Source organism: Chaetodon trifascialis, chromosome 7 (genome assembly GCF_039877785.1).
Source record: "Chaetodon trifascialis isolate fChaTrf1 chromosome 7, fChaTrf1.hap1, whole genome shotgun sequence".
Taxonomy (NCBI): Eukaryota; Metazoa; Chordata; class Actinopteri; order Chaetodontiformes; family Chaetodontidae; genus Chaetodon; species Chaetodon trifascialis.
Genome location: NC_092062.1, coordinates 1,353,654 through 1,376,251, shown reverse-complemented (window position 1 = coordinate 1,376,251; position 22,598 = coordinate 1,353,654). Strand labels below are relative to the sequence as shown.

The window sequence follows — 22,598 nt, the reverse complement described above, 5'->3', positions numbered from 1 at the left end:
GCATGTTCTCTTTCAAACTGCCAAAATTACTCCATGTATCATTGCAGACACTGAAAAAACAGAAATAATTTTCATATAGCCGATGGTCCTTGAACATATGTGCTACAAATGCTTCCTTCAGGAAAAATAACCAAATCTAAACTTGAAATAGTGATTTTTCATCAAGATCACTTTATTCTTCATGTGTCATTACATTTTTTTGTAAAAAGAAACCCTTTGCTCTAACCAGATCCTGTAAAAACCACGAATGACTACACAGAGAGGTATGTGACTGCAATAGGTTGTTTGCAGTCATGTGACATTATATCCAGATGGAAGGCAGGAAGTGATAACCGCAATGGAAGAGATGAAGGAAAGTTAAAACTGCACTAGTTTAGATTAAATTACGAGAGAAAGGTATAGAAAATCAGAACATATGTTGGATGTGACCCTTACATTATGAAGAGGAGTGGTTTTTCAACTGAACTGAAACTGAACTGCTACTGAGGCAGTAGATATAACTAACTTCCTTGTCATTCAGATGTCGTTCTACCCCACGGTGCTGAATGTTAATGTCACAGTTGTTTGCTAGATTAACCATTCTCAAAGTTCTGGTGAAACAGCGCTAAAGACATGGATTGTCACAAAACAAGACAGGGTATGTTATTAGCATTCACCTGTCTTGTGCAAAACTTATAATGCCGATTTACAAGTGTTAGCCGTGTTGCTTGTAGCTATTACTTTAAATCTATCACCATAGGTTTAAAACAATAGCTAATGTAGCACCATTTCCACCATTATCCGACTCTAGTACTTGATAAAAGCTTCTCCTGGTCTCTCAGTTTGATCAATTTGAGCAAACATATACGACGCAAAAGGTGAGTGTGTGTTACAGTGTTTCTTAAGCAAAATCACGTCCTGTCATCCATCTGCAGTTCACACCACATCAAAAGAGTGACATGACGTCATATGCCAACAACCTATGCAGTGAAAAGTTGACTGAACTGCAGGAGGAGGAGGCAAGAGTCAGAAGGAGAAAATAAGGAGATGTTTTGTACAGGCTGTAAAATTTAAATATTTCATTATGTATATTATGTGGAGCCCCCATTTGTTTTGGTAACATTTGTGGACACTCGAAAACATGTTTATTTCTAGATTTCACTGTTTCCATTTTTTGTGGAAAATAGAATATCATGAAATGCAAATTGGATTATTTTTGTGATTTATGGGTTTTAACTTTGTTATGCTGCAAAAAAAAGCCTTATGAGATCTCCCTACTTTAAGCCATTATTGCACTGTCTCCATGGAGGTGGAGGACTTAAATATTGCGGCAGAAATGAGCCCACAGTACAATTGTTACAGGCGCAAAAACTGCTCTTTGGTATTACTCTTAACTAAACATGCCAACAACTCAGAGCATAAAGGGTGTTTCAAAGTCATTGTGAATCTGTTGTGTGTCTGTTCCGTGAGTCAGGTGATTGTTGTGCAAAAACATACATTAATATGAAGTTCCATCATCAGCTAGTTTAGATTTTTTGTTCATCCACTTTGTGTATACCTTAAATTGATTTAAATGGACTGATTAATGATGACATGAGGGCGCAGCTTGGGCATTTGTTAATTGATAATATTTAATTGTGAAAGTTGATAACTCAGACACAAGATTTACATTAAGGAACCAAAATGAGAGATGTGGCCTTTTTACATTTATAATAATGTTATGATAAACTTAATTTATATTGCACATTTTGAAGCAATGCATTTGTATGGTGACATGTATACATGCATCCAAAGTTTGATATATCTTATTCCTCTGTGTCATATGCCCCAACTGTTGTCCAAAAACTATTAAAACACATCAGTTGGCCACACTGCACACACTTGCACTTGGTGACATCTTCCTTCATTACCATGAACATACACACTATAGTTTATATTGACTCAGTCCCACATTCACCGTTCTATTGCCCTAAATACTAAAAAATATATAACAAAATGTGGATTAATCTGCACCTGAAAATAGTCCTTTAAGAAATGCCACAATGTTTTACCTGTGGTGGTCAAGGACTCATGGGAAATGTTTGTTAAATGCTAAAAAAACAAAACAAATATAGGGTTTGGCTGGACTTGTATCTTGTAAATGTGCCTTATTGCAGATGAAGATTTATTTTTGCTGGATCAGAATCCAGAAGATCCATTTCAACTTCAGCTCGCTATTGAGAGAGAGACTAACACATTGTGGGTTTGGGGCTTTTCATGGCAATTGTTGACAGTAAGAAAATGTCTCTAAAGGGGTTTAAAGGGGTTTCGATAAAAGCATTAAAACAGTGAAGGGGAGGTGGCAAGTGCTTCCCATCTGAAAGCAACTTAATGATTAGTACTGAGTCGTGATCTATAAGCCTGTATATATGAAAATAGATATGAGTAAGTATAGAGGGACTTTTCTCAAGTGTTTATACTGAGGAGGAAAAGAAACAATGGCTGTAGAAGAATCTTAATGGTAAGCAGAAAACACTGAACCCTTGCCTGCTGTTCAACAGTTGTACTATATATCTAGAGTGGTCACTGTGTTCATAGCCACGCACTCATTGGACACTGGCATTTCAGGATTATTTCCAGCTCTCTCCCTTACAGTGTTTGGTTGTTAAAAAGCTACAGTTCGCCTCATCACTGATCAACTTTTAACCTTGAGGAGCTCTTCAGTAAAAGGTCAGACATCCCATCTGAACTTTCTACAGTCAGAAAATCTAAATGTTTACATCCACACAACAGGTCAGATTACTTTTAGAAATCAGAGTAAGGTGTTTAAGATGGGTAATCAGATAACATGTTTGGATCAAGTACAACAGTCACTTTATTGTAAAACCATTCTTTTACTTTTACCTCCTTTACTGCTGATGACGCAGTGCTCTCCCAGTCCATGATCTTTATCATAAAAATGCACACTTAATGGTGGCAATAAACTGAAAAAATAGTCCTAACCATGTCATTAGTTCTCATTTGTGGCTAACAAGATGAGCTTGAGTTTTAAAGGCACCGCATGAGAAACATCCCATATTTCCCATATTTCCATCATGTTTTCCACATTTGTGCTTTGAGTAGAGCTCATTTAAATGGTGTCATCTCGTGTCCTCTTCTGCAATGGATTAATGGCAGCGACTGGAGAATTAGCATCGCCAATTGCCATGAACCAACTCTTAATATTCACATAACAGTAGTAGCTGGAAACACACACTCATTTGCATTTTCTCTTGGTGCTTTTGCTCCGAATTTAGATGGAAACTGGACTGCTATTCACTTTTTTAAAACTCCATGAAATCTATCAAAACTTTCTACAGTGCCCTATTATGCCTTTGTAGTGCATATATTCAATAAATATTGATCCATAACTGTTCTTTTTTGTTTTCAAGCTGCTGGCCAACATTGTGATTTATGTCTGTGCCATCGCTGTGGGCGTCATGTCATACTACATGGCTGACAGGAAGCATCGGAAGGCCTTTCTGGAAGCAAGACAGTCACTGGAGGTCAAACTCAACCTGGAGGAACAGAGCCAGCAACAGGTCAAACAGTACAACATTCTATGTTTATATGTCTGAGGCTAGGGCAACATTCTCAGTTTTTGGGTAATATACTTGTGCCATAGTAAGGACAGTGATTCCAAGGGTGAATCCCATTTCTCTTTTCTACCCCTACCCCTTAGCCCTACCCCTTGTCCCTTGCCCCTTGAAACGGAGTGCCAAGGGGTAGGGCCGAAAGTCAACCCCTCCGAATTGGGACACCCCTTCGAAAATCGCGTACATCATCAGTAGTCGCTGCTGCCTCTTACGTAGGCAGATGCGACAAGCTAATGCTACCGTCACATTCGATTTGTGTATGACATTCTTGCATGTTGTATCCCATAACACTATCAATGTAACTGAATACCAGCAGCGAGGTTGCCAAAGTTATTATTGATAACGTTATCACTGTAGATTATCATCAGGGCTGCCCGCAGAGCACCGCTAGTGGCATTCAGCCTGGCAACGGTAACCACGTAACTGAAGCCTTGACTACTGTCGATTTTTTTCGGGGGATTTTTTACGAGGAAAATGACCACTACACATTGAAACAACGTTAAAATAGACAATAAAGTGGTTTTCGTACATTTTAAAACTTTATTCATGGAGAAAATACTTACATTTGTGGCCTTCTTTAGTTGCGGAAGCAGCCATCTTGCCGTACATCATAGGGGTGAAATGGGATTTAGCCCAAGTCATAATCATCTGAATTTGTCCAGTAGTGGTTGACTCATTGGTGAAACTGAAAAAAATACAGATTTTTAGAGTGCAGGGCTGCCAATGGTGATATATAATGCTGTTTTGTTTTTGTTTTTGTACCAGATAAAATACAGCAATTTGATAAAAATAAGAAATGATGCAACTGCTGAAGTGACATTTATTTAACACAAATGTTATTGTCTGCATTGTTTGTTTCCTTAAGTAGCGCTGCACTCATGGACTGTCTGCAGTACTTATTTCAATTTCAAAAATTATGAACTAAATAAATGTGAACAGGTATTCAAAAAACCTAACTCTGTAAAAATAAGAACCTGAAGGAAGAATAAATAAAGTTTTAGTGCACTTAACAACAGCATTTATCAGCAGGTAGCAGCATCTCCTTGATTCGAAACTTCACTCAAACTTTTTCTATGTTTTTTCCTATGTTCTACGCTTTGGCCTTTGTCCACACAGAGTTTTATCTTACTGAAAATTGAGCTTTTCAAAAATTATTTCCAAAGTGAAGATATTCAGAAACTCTGTTTTCAGTGTAGACATGTAGACAGGGGAAACTGAGTTTTTGCTTGTGATGACTGTGCATCACTATGTCTTTTGTTTACATGAGTAGATTTTGCCACTGGCAGATATGGCCACAATTGTGCTGGTGCTAACCTTGCAAACAGGACTTTTTACATGTTTACACATAAATGTACAATTACTGTTTCACTTTCATTGAGCAACAGAGACGTCAAAATACACTATTGAACACTGCCACAACACAGACCTTGTTGCCGATCACTGGTCTTGGTTTAGAGCAAAAGAGGAAAAACCCTGGACTATGCATGCATGCTATGCTTTAACGTACAGAAATACATAAAAAATTAATAAACAACGTTAGTGGGCTTCCGGTTATGGCGTCTGCGTGAGCAGCTGTGTTTCTGTATCTCTCCCCGCTCGATACTCTGCTTCTAATCATTCACCTTGCCCAGCTGTTAACTAGTTTTTTACAAAGTCTTTCTATTAACTCACGAAGATGCCGAAACCTACAAAGCAGAACAAAGCAGACATTCTTAGTGAAAAGTCGGAAGATTCTTCTACCTCAAGTGACACTAACGTTAGCAGCGAGCATAATGCTAGATCCAAAAGTATGTTACCTGGACTCTCATCTGAAACTCTGCTCAAACACATTGCCGTTGTAGTTTCAGAGGAGGGCCAGTGAATGCAAAAGACGTTAAATGAGGTTTTCATCAAATTTGAGAGCAGACTGGATGAGAAAGTTGATAGCATGGTCAAACACTGTCGACTCCCTTGCCGCACGTCAGGCCGAATCAGAGGCACATATCTCCACCTTGGAAGACAACGTTACCCGGCTGATGGTTAAAATAGCCACAGTGGAGAAACTAAATACAGAACTGACAGAAAAGCTTACAGATTTGGAGGGACGCTCCAGGCGGGATAATATTAGAATCCTGAACCTCAAGGAGTCAATTGAGGGAAGCGATCCCCTAAAATTCTTTGAAGAGTTTATCCCCAAAGCGTTGGAGCTGCCGGTCATGAGCATCACAATTGATCGCGCTCACTGGGGATATGGTGCGCCTACAGATGGTCGTCCTTGTCGATTCATCACCCCAGAGATGTCGTCGTTATATTGACTGCGGCCAGACGCAAGGGGAATCTCCAGTATAACGGCCAGACCCTCCGCTTTACTCCTGACATCCCTCTGGTGGTCTGGTCTGTGCAAAGAGCTTTCAATCCAGTCTGTGCTGAACTTATCAAGAAGGACATTCGTTTCCAGATGATCTTCCCCGCCATGTTATCTTTCAAGGTGAACAGCGTTCAGAGATCCCCCCACACACACACACACACCTTTCTGAATGCAGCTCTATTTAACAATATATATTTAATTTAATATATATATTTATTATTGTTGCATTTTACATTTATTTTATTTATTTATTTTTTGTGTTTATTTTTGTTATGTAGATTTTCAGCTCCTATGTGTATGTATTTATATACATGCATAATGTGTGATATGATCTTTATGTTGTTTTTCACCTAATTGGTGCCTATTTGGTTACATTGCCATTATTACTTTTGCATATAATTTAGTTTTGTTTTTGTTTTTTTTTTAAGATATAATTCTTTTTAAACCTGTTGTGGGGGATCAGGACTTGATGCAGGGATATAATTTTAAATACTTATGTTTTTTCCATTCAGAGCGGGGAGAGATGGTTCATTTGTAGAGTAACTAACTCTTGTCATCAGGAAGTCTTTTTTTTTTTCTTTCTCTCTTTTTCTTTTCTCTCTTTCAGCTAGATTAGGAAGAAGGTGTCTTTTGCTTGCATGTTAAACTGTTAGTACAATCTAGCTCCTGTTTTTCTTCTCAATAGAGTAGACATGGGTGTACCCTATCTTCTCCTTGTTTTGTGTTTTTATTTAGATAGTTCAAAGTTGGTTGAATTACTGCAGGGCCAAGGGTTATCGGCCCCTTTTCTTCACCTTTTTGTCCTATTTTTGTTCCTCCCCTTAGCCTTTGTTTACCTTGCCCACCCTTTGCTTGATGTTTTTTCATACCACAAATGTCCGATGGTGACCAGTTGAAATTCGTTAGTCTAAATGTAAGGGGATTAAATAACCAAGTGAAACGTGGGGCCATATTGGACCTCCTTTGTAAACAAGATGTCCATTATAGCTATGTTGTAAGAGACCCACATTGTTAGTTGTGTTGTGAATCGCTTATCTAGCAGATTTTTCCGTGTAGTTGCCCATTCCTCTGCCACCAATAAATCTAAGGTGGTGGCGATCATTTGTTGTCGTAACCTGCACTTTAAGCTGTTGGACACTTGGACTGACAATAAGGAAAGAATAGCCATTGCTATGGTTCATGTAGGAAAAAGGGATATTGCATTTGTCTCTATTTACAGAAGAAGAAGATTAAGAATTTTATGACCTGGTAACCAAAGTACTTTTAAGACCTTCAGGCTTTGAATTTATCGTTGGTGCTGACTTTAATGCTGTAATGGACCACTACTTAGATAAGTCTGGACAATCTGGAAATACAGGTCAAAAACAGGCCTCAGAGGCCTTAGGCTGATGGGCAAATAGCATAGGTGTGGTGGATCTTTGGCGCTTGTTAAACCATAATATTAAAGACTTCACCCACCTTTCAGCGAGACATATGAATTGATTTTATTTTTGCCTCTAGAGGCTTAGTCCTGGAAATAACATATGTTAATCTTTTGCCAATTACTCTTTCTGATAATAAGGCAGTAATTGCTCTGGTGTCAATACACTCCATTCCGTCACAGGCCCCTAAGTGTTACTTTAACACCACCTTAGTTCGTGATGAATGTTTTAAAACTCAGTTAGTGGATCAGCCTAAGGACTTTGTTAGTATAAGCAAAGGTTCAGTTGATGACCCAAGTATACTCTGGGATGCCATAAAAGGATATATAAGGAACAACTCTACGCTCTATGCATCCTCTCTAAGGAAGGCCCGCTCATCCAGACTGCATGAATTTGAGTCAGTATTGGACAATCTTTCAGAATTTTGCTATTGATGTCACTCTTCGGTATGACCTTGTTAAGAAAGATATAAATTAGTGCTGTCAATCAATTAAAATATTTACTCGCGATTTCATGAATGTCATAGTTAACTCGTGATTAATCGCAAATTAATCGCACATTTTTATCTATTCTTAATGTCCCATTAATTATCATTTTAATACTCTTATCAACATGGAAAAGTGGATAGGCTTGCTTTGTGCAAATGTTTTTTATTAAAAACAACAACATGTAGTGTTATATTTCACACTAACATTCTCACTTTGAGCAGTCATTCACATTTGAAGCAAAATCTCACACAATTTAACACTGTCAATAAACAGATGACAAAAAAATAAATATTTGATTACCCTTCAACAACCCTTTCTAAGGGATCAAAACAGGGTGATACAAGATAAAGTTACAAAGTGCACATCATTGTAAACTAGGACTCAGGCTATAGTACAGTTAAACCATGGCTTAAACTTTCCTTTCTTAAGTTTCCTTTGAACATACAAGCAGTCAGACTATAATGCTCTTCTGTTTATTCACCAGAGGCTTATCAACCCAGCCTCTTATTTCTCTCCAGAATGAACATTACTTGCCTATGGCTAGTAAGCTTGTTCTTACTTGCAGTATCCATATGCCTCTTTCGAAAGCCATCCATTGTTGCCTGGTTTTGACGAGGGGGTGGCGGAGAATTCGCATTAGCCGTGTGTTTGGCCATCAAGTGGTATTTCAGACTGGATGTGCTGCGGTGATAACTCAGTTCATACCAACAATACACACAGATAACTTTGGTCTTATCAGTCAACCCATCTGGCAACTTTTTGAAACTAAACTTTATATTCAGAATCTTGTTCGCATCCATTTCGGCATTTCGCGCTTGCATCCACACAAATCAGTAGCCTACTTTTTTACAGCAAGCCATCAGGCAAGACCAAACACGTGCGTGGGGCGTGCCTGTTGTTTTGTTTCCGGTTTACAATCGGATCCTGTAGTTTTTCTAACGTTACTAGCAGTGGCCACAGCTTATAAACAACTACAAGTTCACTAGGTCACAAAGAACACTAATCTCACGATAAAAAAATGACGCCGTTAAAATTGATTTGCATTAACGCATTAATAACGCAATATTTTTGACGGCACTAATATAAATGCTATACTTAAATGTCGCGCTGAATTTTTAACATATAGAACACGCCAAACTTATTATTTTACAGTTTTTCTCCATTGGTTTGGTTCATTTCTTGAAACAGAAATTACATTCTTAAAACTCTAATATCATTTGGCAAAACAGTCTTACAGTTCAGCACAACACCATAGCTCACTTGCAAAAGCTCATATCTCTCCCAAAACTGTTCACTTATGCTTCAGAACTAAATTCCTTTCCCATATAAATAGTCAGTGCCCCCAAAATGCATCGTCCCTTTGGCATTGTATAAGCACTGCAAGTCAAAATGTTTAGATGTTTTGTCACTATGGCAGAGGACCATGAGCCAAACCAATGGAAAAAAAAAAAAAAAAACTGTAACAGAGCAAGACCTAGCCACTTACTTGCTCTCAGACTGAGTGCCAACAAACATTTCTCAGACATTACCTCCATTAAGTCAGATGATGGTCACATTCTGACTGAGCCCTTCCAGGTCAATGCAACATTTCGTGATTTCTATGTTGATTTATATAGCTCAGACATAAAACGACAAAGAGGCCTGTGACAACTTCCTGAATAACATTCAGCTCCCCAGCTTACCAGAGAATGAGTCTATGAGGTTGGGCCATCCTATCACTTTGAATGATCTTAGGCTTGCTGCTTTGGATATGAATGGTGGTAAATCCCCTGGATTTGATGGGATTCCCCCAGAACTTTAGGCAACTTTCTGGGACATTTTGGGGCCTTTACTGTTTGACATGATCTAGTCTTCTGTGGACCAGGGATCTTTCAGTAGAGATGTAAATATAGCGATCATTACACTTCTGCTTAAGAAAGACAAAGAACCAACGGAATGTGCCAATTATAGGCCCTTGTCCCTTTTAAATGCCGATGTGAAAATCTATTCTAAACTGCTTGCACGCAGGCTCCAGCCATTTCTGACCAGACTTATTAAATGTGACCAGATGGGCTTCATTAGAACCAGGCATCAGAGAATGTTAGAAGGTTACTGCATATAACACATGGTGCCTCCCCTTCACCACTGCCCTCTGCTGTGTTTCCACTTGATGCTATGAAGGCTTTTGATCATTTGGAGTGGCACTATCTTTGGTCAGTGTTGGAGGTTATGGTTCTGGGGTCCTCTTTTATTTGTATGATTAGGTTGCTGTATGCCAACCCAGCAGCTATGGTACTGACAGGTAGGACTTGTTCTTCCCTGTTCAACATAGCCAGAGTCTCCAGACAGGGTTGTCCTCTGAGTCCGCTTCTTTTTGCTCTGTCACTGGAACCTCTGGCTCGGACTATTAGCATGGCTAAGGGTATCACGAACATTACCATGTGGGGACCACACACCACTTATCCTTATATGCAGATGATATCCTACTTAATGTGGCCAACGCACAGTCAAACAGTCGATTCCTAGTATTTTGTCTATTTTCAGAAGTTTCAGTGACATATTGGGTTAGAAAATAAACAGGGAAAAGTCTGCATTTTTACCCCTCCATGATTTGATGAGAAACATAACATTACCCTCAGGTATACCAGTGGTTAAGCAATTTAAATATCTGTGCATTGAGATATGTGCATTATTGCAGACCATTGTCAAAATCAACTATGAGAATACCCTGTCTAAAATCACTCGCGATCTTGAAAGTTGGTCAGCGCTGCCAAACTCTTTTAAATCTTGTATATCTATTATTAAGATGAATGTGCTTCCCCGAATTAACTTTGTGAGCTCAATATTTCCTTTGGCCCCTCCATCTCGTTTTTGGGACAGACTACAGTGCATAATCACCAAATTCGTCTGGAATAGCAAGTGCCCTTGTCTCAAATTATCCACAATGCAGCGAGATAGATCTGCCGGGGGACTTTCACTCCCCAACTTTAAGTTGTACCATTGGGCCCTCACACTGCATCCTCTGGTCAGCTGGTATGATAATAAAATTGAGGTTGCATGGCGTTCACTGGAGGAGAACTTGGTTCTTCCATTGAAGTTGGATGAAGTCTTATTCACTAAATCCCCTTTAAATAAATGTAACCTTTGCTTTGGTCCCGTTGTATCTGACCTGACAGCAGTCTGAAGGGGAGCAGAAAAATTGAAAAATCCCTTGGCAGGCTCCACTTGAAGTGGACCCATTGCTCAAAGTGTTGCGTAGGACTCGGGGAACAAGAGGAATTGTTTCTAATTTATATGGCTACATTCTGTAGGGAACTTATCTCCCACTGCCAGTGGATTCATTATGGAGGATAGACTGCTGAGTGAGACCTTAACTCAGCTTTTGATTGGGTTGGAGTTTCGGATACAGTTACGGTTGAACGGTCATCCAGAAATCTTGACCACCAACAGATTCATTTGAATTTCATTCACAGGACGTATATGACTCCACCTAAACTTCACAGTATGAAACTTAAAGCTGACCCAAATTGTACACTATGCCATATAGGTGCAGGGGTACCTTTTGTCATATGATTTTGGAATGCCCTGGTGTAGCCAATTTCTGGAAGATGATGAAAGAAAATCTGTCCAATTTATTACATATTCCTATCTCCCTGTCCCCATCTGTACTGATTAAATGATTTAAACAATCTCAGCTTCATTTACAAAAGGCTCCTGAGCGAGTGCTTTTGGCCGGGCTGACGGCTACTCAAAAGATGGTCACAACTAGGTGGAAACCTCCACACATACTTTCTCAACGGCAATGGGTGCTCACTTCTGTAAATGTTGCTTATCTTGAGTTGTCAACTGCACATATCCATGGGACAAAAGAGGAAACTTTAGGACTTCGGACCCAAACAATAGAGACTCTCAATGGCCTCTTAATTTATGGAGTGTACTACTACTTACTACCTGTGCTATCTGTTGTAGACATCTTTCAGTGTTACATACTGACTCATTCATAATGGTTGCAGCAAGCTGCTTTATGTTGTTACCAGTTACATTATAGGTTATCCCTCTATGCTCCTTACTGCAGATATGTACTGTGTATATTTGTGTAAGTATGTATGAGTATGTTTCAGGGTTGGCTGAGAGTAAGATGTGCAGCCTCATGTATGCATACACATATGTAGGTGTGTCAAGTTGTCTTGGCATGTATATTATAGTGACTTAGAGTGACCTTATGTGTGTGCTCTATATGCCATTTGTTGGCGCACTGCTAAAAAGTCCTGTGAAAGTGAATAGTGTTTTGTGTTATTGCTTTCTCAGTGCTGTGTTGTTCATTTTTGATTGTATGTCTGCATCTCTAATAATAAAAATTTGATAAACAACAAAAAGAAACAACGTTAGTGCAGGCAGTAGCAACCATCAGCATCTCTTTGTTTTTGGTCCCAATGAACATTTATTTAACACTAATGTATTATTCACTTGGACACAAAAATATTTGAAAAGAAAAATGTGCACTGTCTCTGACATATGTGCAGTCTTGTGATTGCAGACTTTGGCTGATGCCAGATTAATTGGCCGACCAATTAATTGGTCTACCACTGGTACAGAGTTAGCTGAAGCCCAAATTGCGTGACACACGGCAGATATGACAATATTGGTCTGAAAGCCAAGCAGGAGAATGACAGCACCATCATTACCAAAATTTAAATTTGTCCTTGGTTTATGACCAAATACGAGCAAAACTACATTCCCATCAGCGTCAGCTGTACTATGTGTTAAGGTAAATTCAGCAAGTGTTACCATGATAAGGAGAAGTGAGCATGGTAAACATTAAATCTGCTGTATGTTAGCCTGTATTTTAATCTGCCACAGTTATTGTAACTCTGTCTAAGCCTGAGGTGAAGCTAAATCTGACAACTAGCCTGACCAGGATGTTGAATTATGAATCCTAGTATGGTGAAGGGATGACCTGCCTTACTTGCCCTCTGACTGGCTAGTACTCATTACCTTCATTGGTTAGTTTGGTTACGTTTAGGCATGAGGAGTAATGATTGGTCAGGATATTAGGGTAAGCGAATCAGAGGCAGAGTAGGCCCAGTTATCCCTTCACCATGGCAGGATTTGGAAATTCACGACAAGGACCAGGCTAGTCTGGGGGGATATGTTTCCATGGTAACTTTGGCCATATTTATTTCAGTGTTCTTAATGAGATAGGATTACCTAAAAGTAAACTAGATTTAGTAAAGTGAGTGTTCGAACTGGTGGCCATCCTCATTTATGAACCACCTATCAAACAGGTCAGATGTTGCATCTGCAGTATAGTTCAGTACAGTGTAGTAAATGGGAGAGAGAGAGAGAGAGAGAGAGAGAGAGAGAGAGAGAGAGAGAGAGAGAGAGAGAGAAAGAGAGAGAGAGAAAGAGAGAGAGAGAAGGATATAGAATAGAGTGAAGGTGTTGTAGGAAGTGATAGAGGGGAAAAAGAATCCAAGAGAAAGGATAAAAACACAAGTGGAATAAACTTCCAGAATACTAATGGAGAAGCACTGGCTGCTGGGATACGGGGGCCCACCAACCAATCAAGGATCAACCGGTCGTTCTTGGGTACCATGGCAACTGGCCTCCTGAGATGGTGTCAGCTGTAATCACAGAGCAAGCCTCTCAGCTGTTTGTTGCCTGTCTGCTTCTCTGTCAGGTTTTGATAAGAATATTGAAAGCTGGCACACTGCCGCTTCCCCTCTTCTCCCTTCCCCCCTCTATCTACACTGTGTGTATAAATGTGAAGGCCTGTTTTACTGTATTCAGAGGTCAAGTGCATGTGTCTGTGTATAATGGAGGCTTTTTGTTTTCTTTGACACATCAGCGTTTGCCTGTCTGTGTGGGTTTGGGTCACTGTGTGCACAATCTCTGCAGCCACACTGACTGATAGTTTGAGGCCATTTAGCTCCTTGCAAACAATGCTCTCTACAAAGACAGCTGTGTACACAATGTGTACCTTCTTCCTGTTGTAGGAAAGCTTTATTCATTTCCCCTATGTCCTACTTCTGATACACGAGTGTATGAGAAACATGGCCAGATGACCAGTAAGCAGTATCATTTCCAGTTGTCATCTTTTTTGCTCCTAATTCTAAACAACCGAACAGCAGAAGTAATATCTCTGTACCAATAGGGTTCCTGCTACTTATTGTTAAGTCTGGTGGTCTTGGTGACATCCAACTAAGCAAAGTAACGCAGGAGCCATCTCTCTAGCTGTGTCCTCCAGCTTTACTGGCAGGCCTTGATGCAGTTTTATAAGCAAGTGTCTGTTTTGCTTGTATGTCATGAAAGAGGTACATATTCAAGCACACAAGCACCACAATGCAACTTGCAGCCAATACTTTTAGATGTTCGCAGTAAGAGGTCAAGAAATTCAACAATGTGCCAACCAAAGGCACGGAATGAGAAGACTGCTAGTAATAATAATAACTGGGGGGGGGGGGATAAAGTAAGAACTACTTACTTTATCTGGAATAGGTCTTCTGAATGAAGCTCAAACAACCAGCCACAAACCATTGCCTTAGTATGACATATCTTTGGCAGCTTGATGTTCAACTGTAAAATGGCTCAGCATTGTCATAGTGAGTGCAGACTACCCCTGATCCCTGACTGCATAATGATCCAAAGTGATGAACAACTTACAAAAGGTGATGAAATGCAAAGCTTGTCATGATAATAGTACATAAAGTGTTTTCAATCATTGCCAATCCCATGCTAAAGCTCTTTTTTAACAGCCACTAGATGTTTCAAATAAGAGTCAAATGGAATTCCTCTGCTTCTCAGCAAGGCTAACCATGTCCTGATTCCAGCTCTGTACTGAACACACAAACATAAGAAAGATGTCCATCTGAATAATTTACTCACCAAAAAGTTGATCTGCTTCTTTTTGTCAACCCTTGTACAATAGATTACAATAGTCATAATAAATCAAGTCCATCATATTCAACATATCAGTGACACTGACATGGCAGATCAGATCTAAGTATATAGATATAGTAGCTTTGTATAATGTCCTCTGCATCTGTCATTGTCCCCCACAGGAACGTCTACTACTCTCCATCCTTCCCAAGCACATAGCTGATGAGATGCTTCAGGACATGAAAAAGGAGCCCAGTCAGAAAGAGATGCAGCAGTTCAACACTATGTACATGTACAGACATGAAAACGTCAGGTAATTTGGTACCTCTGTTGGCTTTTGACATTCAGGGTGCTCTGTGCCTGTCTGATCTGTTTAACCACCAGAACAGGTTAGTTTTTAGCTGTGCATTCATATCTAACATGTGTCTTGCATGTTTGATTTTTTTTGATTATTACAGTTACAATTAGTCATTTTACATTTTTATCCAAAGCGACATACATATGAATTGACACACCGATGGCGCAGCATCAGGGGCAGTTCTGGGGTTCAGTATCTTGCCCAAGGGTACTTCGGCATGTGGACTGCCGAGGCCAGGGATCAATCCACCAACCTTCTGACAGGTGGACAACCGATCTACCTTGTGAGCCACAGCCACCATTGTGATTATGTATGCAGCAAGGTGATTCCTGTAACAGGGGTTGAGCTATCTACACGGATCCATGAGAGCTTTTAATGTTAAACAAACAGAAATATATTTTCTAATTTGTTTTCAATTCTAAAAACAAACATTGATCATGATCAAAACATTTGCTTGATTAAGAAAATTAGAGTCTTTGATATACTGTCGATGAGTTACATCATTTAATAAAGTAATAACCCATTCTCCAACACAAAACATAGGTATTTCTAACCAATCAAACCAAACACACCTGGGTTGGATTAGTGAACTAATCCGAACACATGCTATTGTTCATATATCAAAAGTCAGATAGTTGGATGGGAGAGATGAGTGCTCCATCTAGGGAAATTTGTTTGTGCTGGTACAGAAAGCGACTGCACTGGTAACAACTTTATTTGAAGGGGGTGTGCATAATGCTCTATTCACATGGATTCAACCAGGTGATTGACAGGAAATCAGATATCGTTTTATTGGATGAGAGCAGATGGTAAAATTAGATGAGGCACACAAGAATACTGGCGATGGTAGATGGCATTGCTGTCCAAAGTTGAAATAGTTGAACTTTTTTTTATCCTGCATGACAGAATTTACAACTGGCTTCTGCAGAGCTCCCCGTGCCATTGAATAAGAGAGTTGCAACACTTCCATAGACACCTGTTGTAATAGGAGACTGTGGAAATGATGTGTTGTGGGGCAACCAATGGTTCCAAACACTGAATAGTTCCAGCAATGAACTCCAATTGTTAACATTGTTTCCCATGCTCACCGGTAAGTTGATGAAATTACTATTTTTTGACATTTTAATGCATTATCTGACCTCTCATGAATTTTGTCAATAGTCGTATTTTATGTAGCTAGCTTTAGTTAATTATCAGAAGATAATAGCTAGTTAGATTCTAATTCAGTTAGTTAATGTGAGCAAAACTTGTCAGTTTATATCCTTCTGACTACCAGTAGTTCAAATATGTCCTCTGTGGAGGACACTTGTAAACCTGAATATCTCCCATCCACTGCATACTACTGAATTAACTCCTTGGGCTCTATTTTCGATTACGCTGCCAGCGCAGGCATGGCAAAAAGTCAGGTTCGCTTCGCCTATGGTGCATGGCGGCGCAGACTTTAGTATTTTCGTGCACTGCGCTGCCGGCGCATCTACTCCTCCCTCTCATCTCAGTCCCACCTAGCGGCTCAACTCAGAAGGAGGGAGAGGAGAAGGCGTGGAGTGGGTTTGACACAGTCGAGTTAAATCTTCACCAATCACACCAGCTCCTCCCCTCACCTTTAAAAACGCCGCTGGCGAGGCACATGGCAAGTTTTGAGGATGACTGAGCCTGCGCAGGATAGTGTCCGACGCCCAAAATTCTCCCAGGAGGAGACTGACGTCACTCATGTCTAAATATGAGGTCCTTAGATGGTAAATCCTTGGCCTCCTCCTCAAAGCAATGATGTACTCCATCTTTGTAGATAACGTTAAGCATTACTATGATTACATTTGTATTTGGAATGAAATGACGTGGGTAATAGTGGACAACGATCATCACTTTTTTTCCACGTGTCTGTCTCTCTCTGTCTCTCGAGTGCTCTAAGATAGATGCAGTATATATGCTCTGTAGGATGCCACGGCTGATTCTGGTTGGCACAGTGACGTTAATTGATAAGTTCGCATCCCTGTTTCACCTGTGTACATTCGGTCAGGGTAAGTGACCATTACGCGTGCCGAACGCGCTTGCGATGTGGTCAGATGAGATACTGATCAAAATATATAAATTTAGGTCTGACTGTATGTGCTGACTGAGATAGTTGCATTGAATCGTGGCTATTGCTAATTATTGATCGCAGTGTGCCTTTGATGACTGACCGAGCACTGCTGAAAACACCGTTAAAACCACGCTGCTGTCTTGTTGAAGGTGTGCTATATGGCGTCATCAGCCAGGTTTTCAGTGGTTAGCCGTTATCACCTAGCAGCCAGCCATCCAGAGGGTGTCCCCCTGAAAGTAGGGATGCTAGAATTTGCCAGGATGAATGAGTCATGTGCCGACCCGGGGAAATTGGCATACACGTTTGTCACCAGGCAATTTGTCACACATCACCAGACGTCCCTGTTTCACCTGTGTACATTCGGTCAGGTTTAGTGATCATTACGCATGCCGAACGCGCTTGCGATGTGGTCAGATGAGATACTGATCAAAATATATAAATTTAGGTCTGACTGTACGTGCTGATTCAGATAGCATTGAATTGTGGCTGTTGCTAATTATTGATCGCAGTGAAATGCCAGACACTGTGGAAACCTGTCTGTGAGGTATTGGTGACATGGGCGCACGACTCCGCTGGTTTACGAAAATCCACTTGCCCCGCGGTGTGCCGCTGGTGCAGAGGCCAGGTCTGAGGTGGCAAGCTTTCAGCGCACTTTTACGCCGCTGGCGTGGATGGAAATGGACCGAAATTTCAAATCCGCCGGCTGATTATGCTGACACCTCCCCCTACTGCGCTTGCAACACCCATTCTGGCGTACCTCTGTGCACCTTGGTTTACCAAAATACCAAGTGCACTGTGCGCCTGCCTGCGCTGCACGAAAATACTACTGCGCCGCGCCAGCGGCGGAATCAAAAATAGAGCCCCCTGTGCTATCTACAGAGAACATTTAGGGCTTTTCAATGACACCAAATGTGAAGGGGCTTTGGTAACTTTCTCTTTCTCGTTAAGGAAAATGGCGTCCATGAGTGCAAGCGCATTTTATGGGAAGAGGAAAAGTAAGTGCAAAATACTTTTTATTGAGCAAATTTTGGCTTGAAATATTGTTGGCATATTTTGGATAAGTCTCTTAACAACACATTAAGACATTTTCTAAAGTATTTTAACTGTATGTTAGCATAGTATTTAAGTGTTTAAAAAATGTCATAAAAAAACTAAACTTTTTTTTTCAGTTTTCTAATTACCTTACAAAGATTGGGGGATTCGAAAAAGAAAAATTGTGACTGGACAATATTTTTTTCCTGGTAGTCAGGAGGATATATAGCTCAAATTAATTGCACTTATCGGCAGTTGGCTAGCTTCTATCTAGCAAGGCATTTCCTTGGTCAGTCATTACACACATTGTTTGTTAGCGCATCAGTAGCAGGTGATAAGTTCCGCAGCATAAATGTGGATGATCACAGTAGGCCAAAAGAGAAAGTAAAACTGTAAAGGAAGGAAGTTATCCTCCCAAATAATCGACACTCTCATTGCACCTCTAATACCATAGTCCCATGTCCCTACACCTCCATCTTCCTTTCTCTCCCTGGACTTCTGTGATGGAGAGGCCAGTTCATTTCAGGACCAGGATAATGACCCCAAAGGAGGTTCGGCACTTAATGTGGTACACCTGTACAATTTAATGCAATGTTTGTTGCATGTGAGAGAGAGAGAGAGAGAGAGAGAGAGAGAGAGAGAGAGAGAATTTTTAGCAGTACTTTATTATAAAATTCAAGATATTACAAAGCAACAGTATCAAACAGGATACAAACCAACAGTCAGTAAAACAACATTTACAGAATCCAGGCCATCTCAGTACACTGCCAAAGATCAGCTCATCATCCACAACACAGCAAAGCACATCTTTATATCACCACTCAAACCTCAGTGAGCTCTCCATGGAGTGTCAGTTTTACTGTTTAATTTGTCCCTGTGCAAAATTGTAACAATCATTATACACTGGCTTATCACCACATTTTAAAAAAAGGTCCTGCGCAGTCCTTAAATCTGCGGAAATGTTCACATGTCCATGTCCATATTTGTACCTGTGAGCTGGACCACAGTCACTATGTTAGACACACACAACCATCTGAGCAGAGTTGGCCCCACCTGAGAGACAACAAGGCAAACTAACCCTAACCCTGCACTGAAACCAGTCCCATATATGATTCCACGGTAGAATTCAGGTAGTCCACTGATGCTAAACTGGTTCATGTCCATCAGAAACAAAAGATCTGTCTAATTCCACTCATCCTAGTTGATTCAGGATGGTACAAGATGGCACAGTGGCCTCTACACTAAAGCAGCAGGATGACACAGAAGGCGAGCTGAGTTTCTACAGTATACCTCCAACACTGTGAGCTTCACTTTTGTCCCAGTTAACTTTGGCAGAAAATATTGAGGCAAACAGGATGACATTCTTTACCAAGACATCCTGCTGACTGTTCACTAGAACAACCAAATTATCTGCATAAGCTGACAGTTTTAAAGGGACATTACAACCCATAACAGTCAGACCCTAAAGGTCCGATCTATGTTTACTAATAGCTCAAGAGTACAACATGATAGAGGGGGCACAGTCTTGTTTAACTCCCCTTTTGGATCTGAAAAGGAGCACTCATACCACTATTCATTTTCAGTACACTCTGAATGTCACAATACAAAACCTTTACTTTGTTAATGAAAGCTGGACTAAAACCAAAGGCACTCAATGTTTGCCGTAAGTATTCATCTTCAACACGATCAAAACCTTTTTCTTCATCATTGATTGATTGATACCAGCTTTGAGGCCTAACAGCCAACTGATCTTAAAACAGTCTCAAATCAAAATAATATTAGCAGAAATCAACCTGACAGGTACATAGTAAGTCAGATCACAATGAATCACTTGTTCCATCACTTTCCCCACTGGCCAAAAAGATTTGGATAAGTCAACAGGTAAACCATCTATTCCAAGAGCTTTTCCACTATGCATGCTCTGCAGTTGATCAGAGGAGAGAGTTGTTTCCAACTCTTCATGACTGCTGTTCAACTTGAGGAAGAGCAGTATCAGAGCTGTGAGACACTGCCTACTCCTCTCTGTGCTCACACTGAAACACCTTCCTGTAAAAGCTGATAGCATGGTTATAGACTGCAGTATGGTCCGTCATTACACGCCCAGTGTCAGACTTCACGCTGTGAAAGAACGTCTTCTGTGACATACTAAGAATCCTGACCATCCTCAAAGAAACTGTTATTATGTAGAAAGTCACACAACTGATTGGTGACTGCTTTCTCAAGGATTCATGTTTTGATGGGAGAAAATGTAACAGGTGGTTCTAAGGTTCCTGTGTTTGAATATATATTAGTGCCAGTTGAGGTGATGAATTTCTAATAATTAGAATTTTATCATTGAAGAGGCCTATGAAGTCGGTACTACTGTGGGCTAAAGGAATACATAGCTCAGTAGTTATGGCTCTCTGTCAGCCTGTTACAATTCTGAAAAGAAATCTGTTGTTCTCATTTCCCTCAATTAATGATAAGTAATAAACAGCTCTGGCATTGCAGAGGGCCTTACTATATGTTTTAAGACTTTCCAGGCTAAACAAAATTCTTCCATATTGGTAGAACACCATTTCCTTCCAAGTTTCTGCAATGCTTGCTTTCATTTGCGAGCTTGGGAGGTATACCATGGAGCTAACCTCCTTGTTGTGTTCTTATTGTATTATCTTCTTTTTTTGAGGGGCATTAGAGTCAAGTGTCAAGTTTGGGAGGGACTAAGGTTTGCAGAGGAGTTATATCGAGACACGACATTCAAATAAATACAGATGGAATCGCTTTCTTAAATTTAGCGACAGCACTCTCAGATAGACATCTAGTGTATGCCTAATGCTGTGTAATATGAATTCAGAATTATTATATTAAATGATGGTCTGTGAAGAGACTGTAAATGTTCAATTCCAATGCCATAAGTCAGTGAGTGGGTTTATTTACGCTCTGACAGAAGCCAAAGTTGTAAGGTTGATTTGGGATTTGTGAAGATAGGTCAATACGTCTTGAACAATTACTTAATTTTTGGTTATATTTGGCTCCCTCCTTCAGCACTTTATATTTTAAATGAAACAATGGAGTTTGAAGTGCAGACTTTCATCTATAGTATGAGGGTATTTATTAGTCGGTCATCAAATTCAAAGATATCTGCAGCAAGCACTAAATCTAAAAATTTTATTTAGGTTTATAGGAACTTGTACAATAATGGTTTACTTCCATCTTACATCTGAAAAGTCCGTTGTCATTGTTAAATTTCAGATTCTGTGCTGGAGTGCGGAACCAGAATAACAAATCACTGCCTATGTCCAAAAACGTACGGAAACTGTGTAGGTGTGTATTCTCTGTAATATCAACCAACATGAAAATGTTTGGGAAGCATTGGCTTTCGATGTGTATTTAATATACATATATCCTTCAATATGTTAACCTTAACACTGTTTCTTGTTTCTTTACCTCAGTTCTCTGTAGGAGCAACAAGCTCAACTGGTCTCCTCTGGGGTCTACATGACATGGTCTGGTTCTGGGATGGAATGTGCTCACAAAAAGTATTGAAGTAACACTAGCGTTATTTGTGCCGTGGAGTTTGAATGTTTTTTCTATCATTGTATGGATAAGCAGTTGGCTCTATGATTCTTGCTTGTTTGTGGAGATGTTTTTAGCAGTGATCATCCTGTGAACTTTATTGAGCGCTCTCTGCCAGGTGTGCAGATCTCATTTTATTCCAACTGTTGTGATGGAAGAATGCAATGGCTATTTTGAACACTTGTATGCCTTTTGCATCTCCCATCTTTCTCTCCCTGTAGCAGTCTGAACAAGTTTCATTGAAGACTGCCCATTCAAGGAAAAATGTATCTGCCCTCTGCCTGGATATATTATATAAAATGTTTTATTGAATGCAATTGGCTGCCTTGTATACTTTGCACTTTTGACCAAATTTCTTTCTTTGCTGAAATTGAGTAGTTGCTTTCATTCATAGATATTCATTTCTTGTGCATGTTTATGTGAATGTCTCAACATTAGGATCTGAGTAATTTTGACCATAGAAGCACAAGAAAAAATGAATGTATACACATATCAGTGAATAGAAGTGCTTGGATTTTTAGCCAAAGTAACAATACCACAGTGTAGAAACACTGTTGTACATGTAAAAGCCCTCCATTCAAAATTATTCTTACTTATAAATCTAAAAGTAATAAAGCCGCATAAATCCGGCTATTCTGAGTGTAAAAGTTATCTTTCTGTGCTGTCAGTGGCTCAATGAACATCTGATGTGGTGTACATTTAAACACAGGATCCAGGAAAGCCATTTCAGTGGTTTATTTGCCAGCAGAAATGATTGATGGATGATTTTGTCTAAACAGAGGATTAAAGGAGAAGTATTATTAATGATACAAACAATATCATGAAAACAAGTCAAGGTCAAAATAAGGATGTCAATTTAGGTTTTG

At 39.9% G+C, this 22,598-nt stretch overlaps 1 protein-coding gene across 2 annotated transcripts in view; it reads left to right on the top strand.

Moving 5' to 3' along the window:
• The window catches only part of adcy3a (adenylate cyclase 3a), a 114,937-nt gene that overhangs the window by 4,094 nt on the left and 88,245 nt on the right, over window positions 1–22,598 (top strand). For both annotated transcript variants that reach the window (XM_070966164.1, XM_070966165.1), the window contains exons 3-4: window positions 3,390–3,539; window positions 14,890–15,020. In XM_070966164.1, coding sequence (XP_070822265.1) covers window positions 3,390–3,539; window positions 14,890–15,020 — 281 coding nt within the window. The remainder of the gene's footprint in view (window positions 1–3,389; window positions 3,540–14,889; window positions 15,021–22,598) is intronic.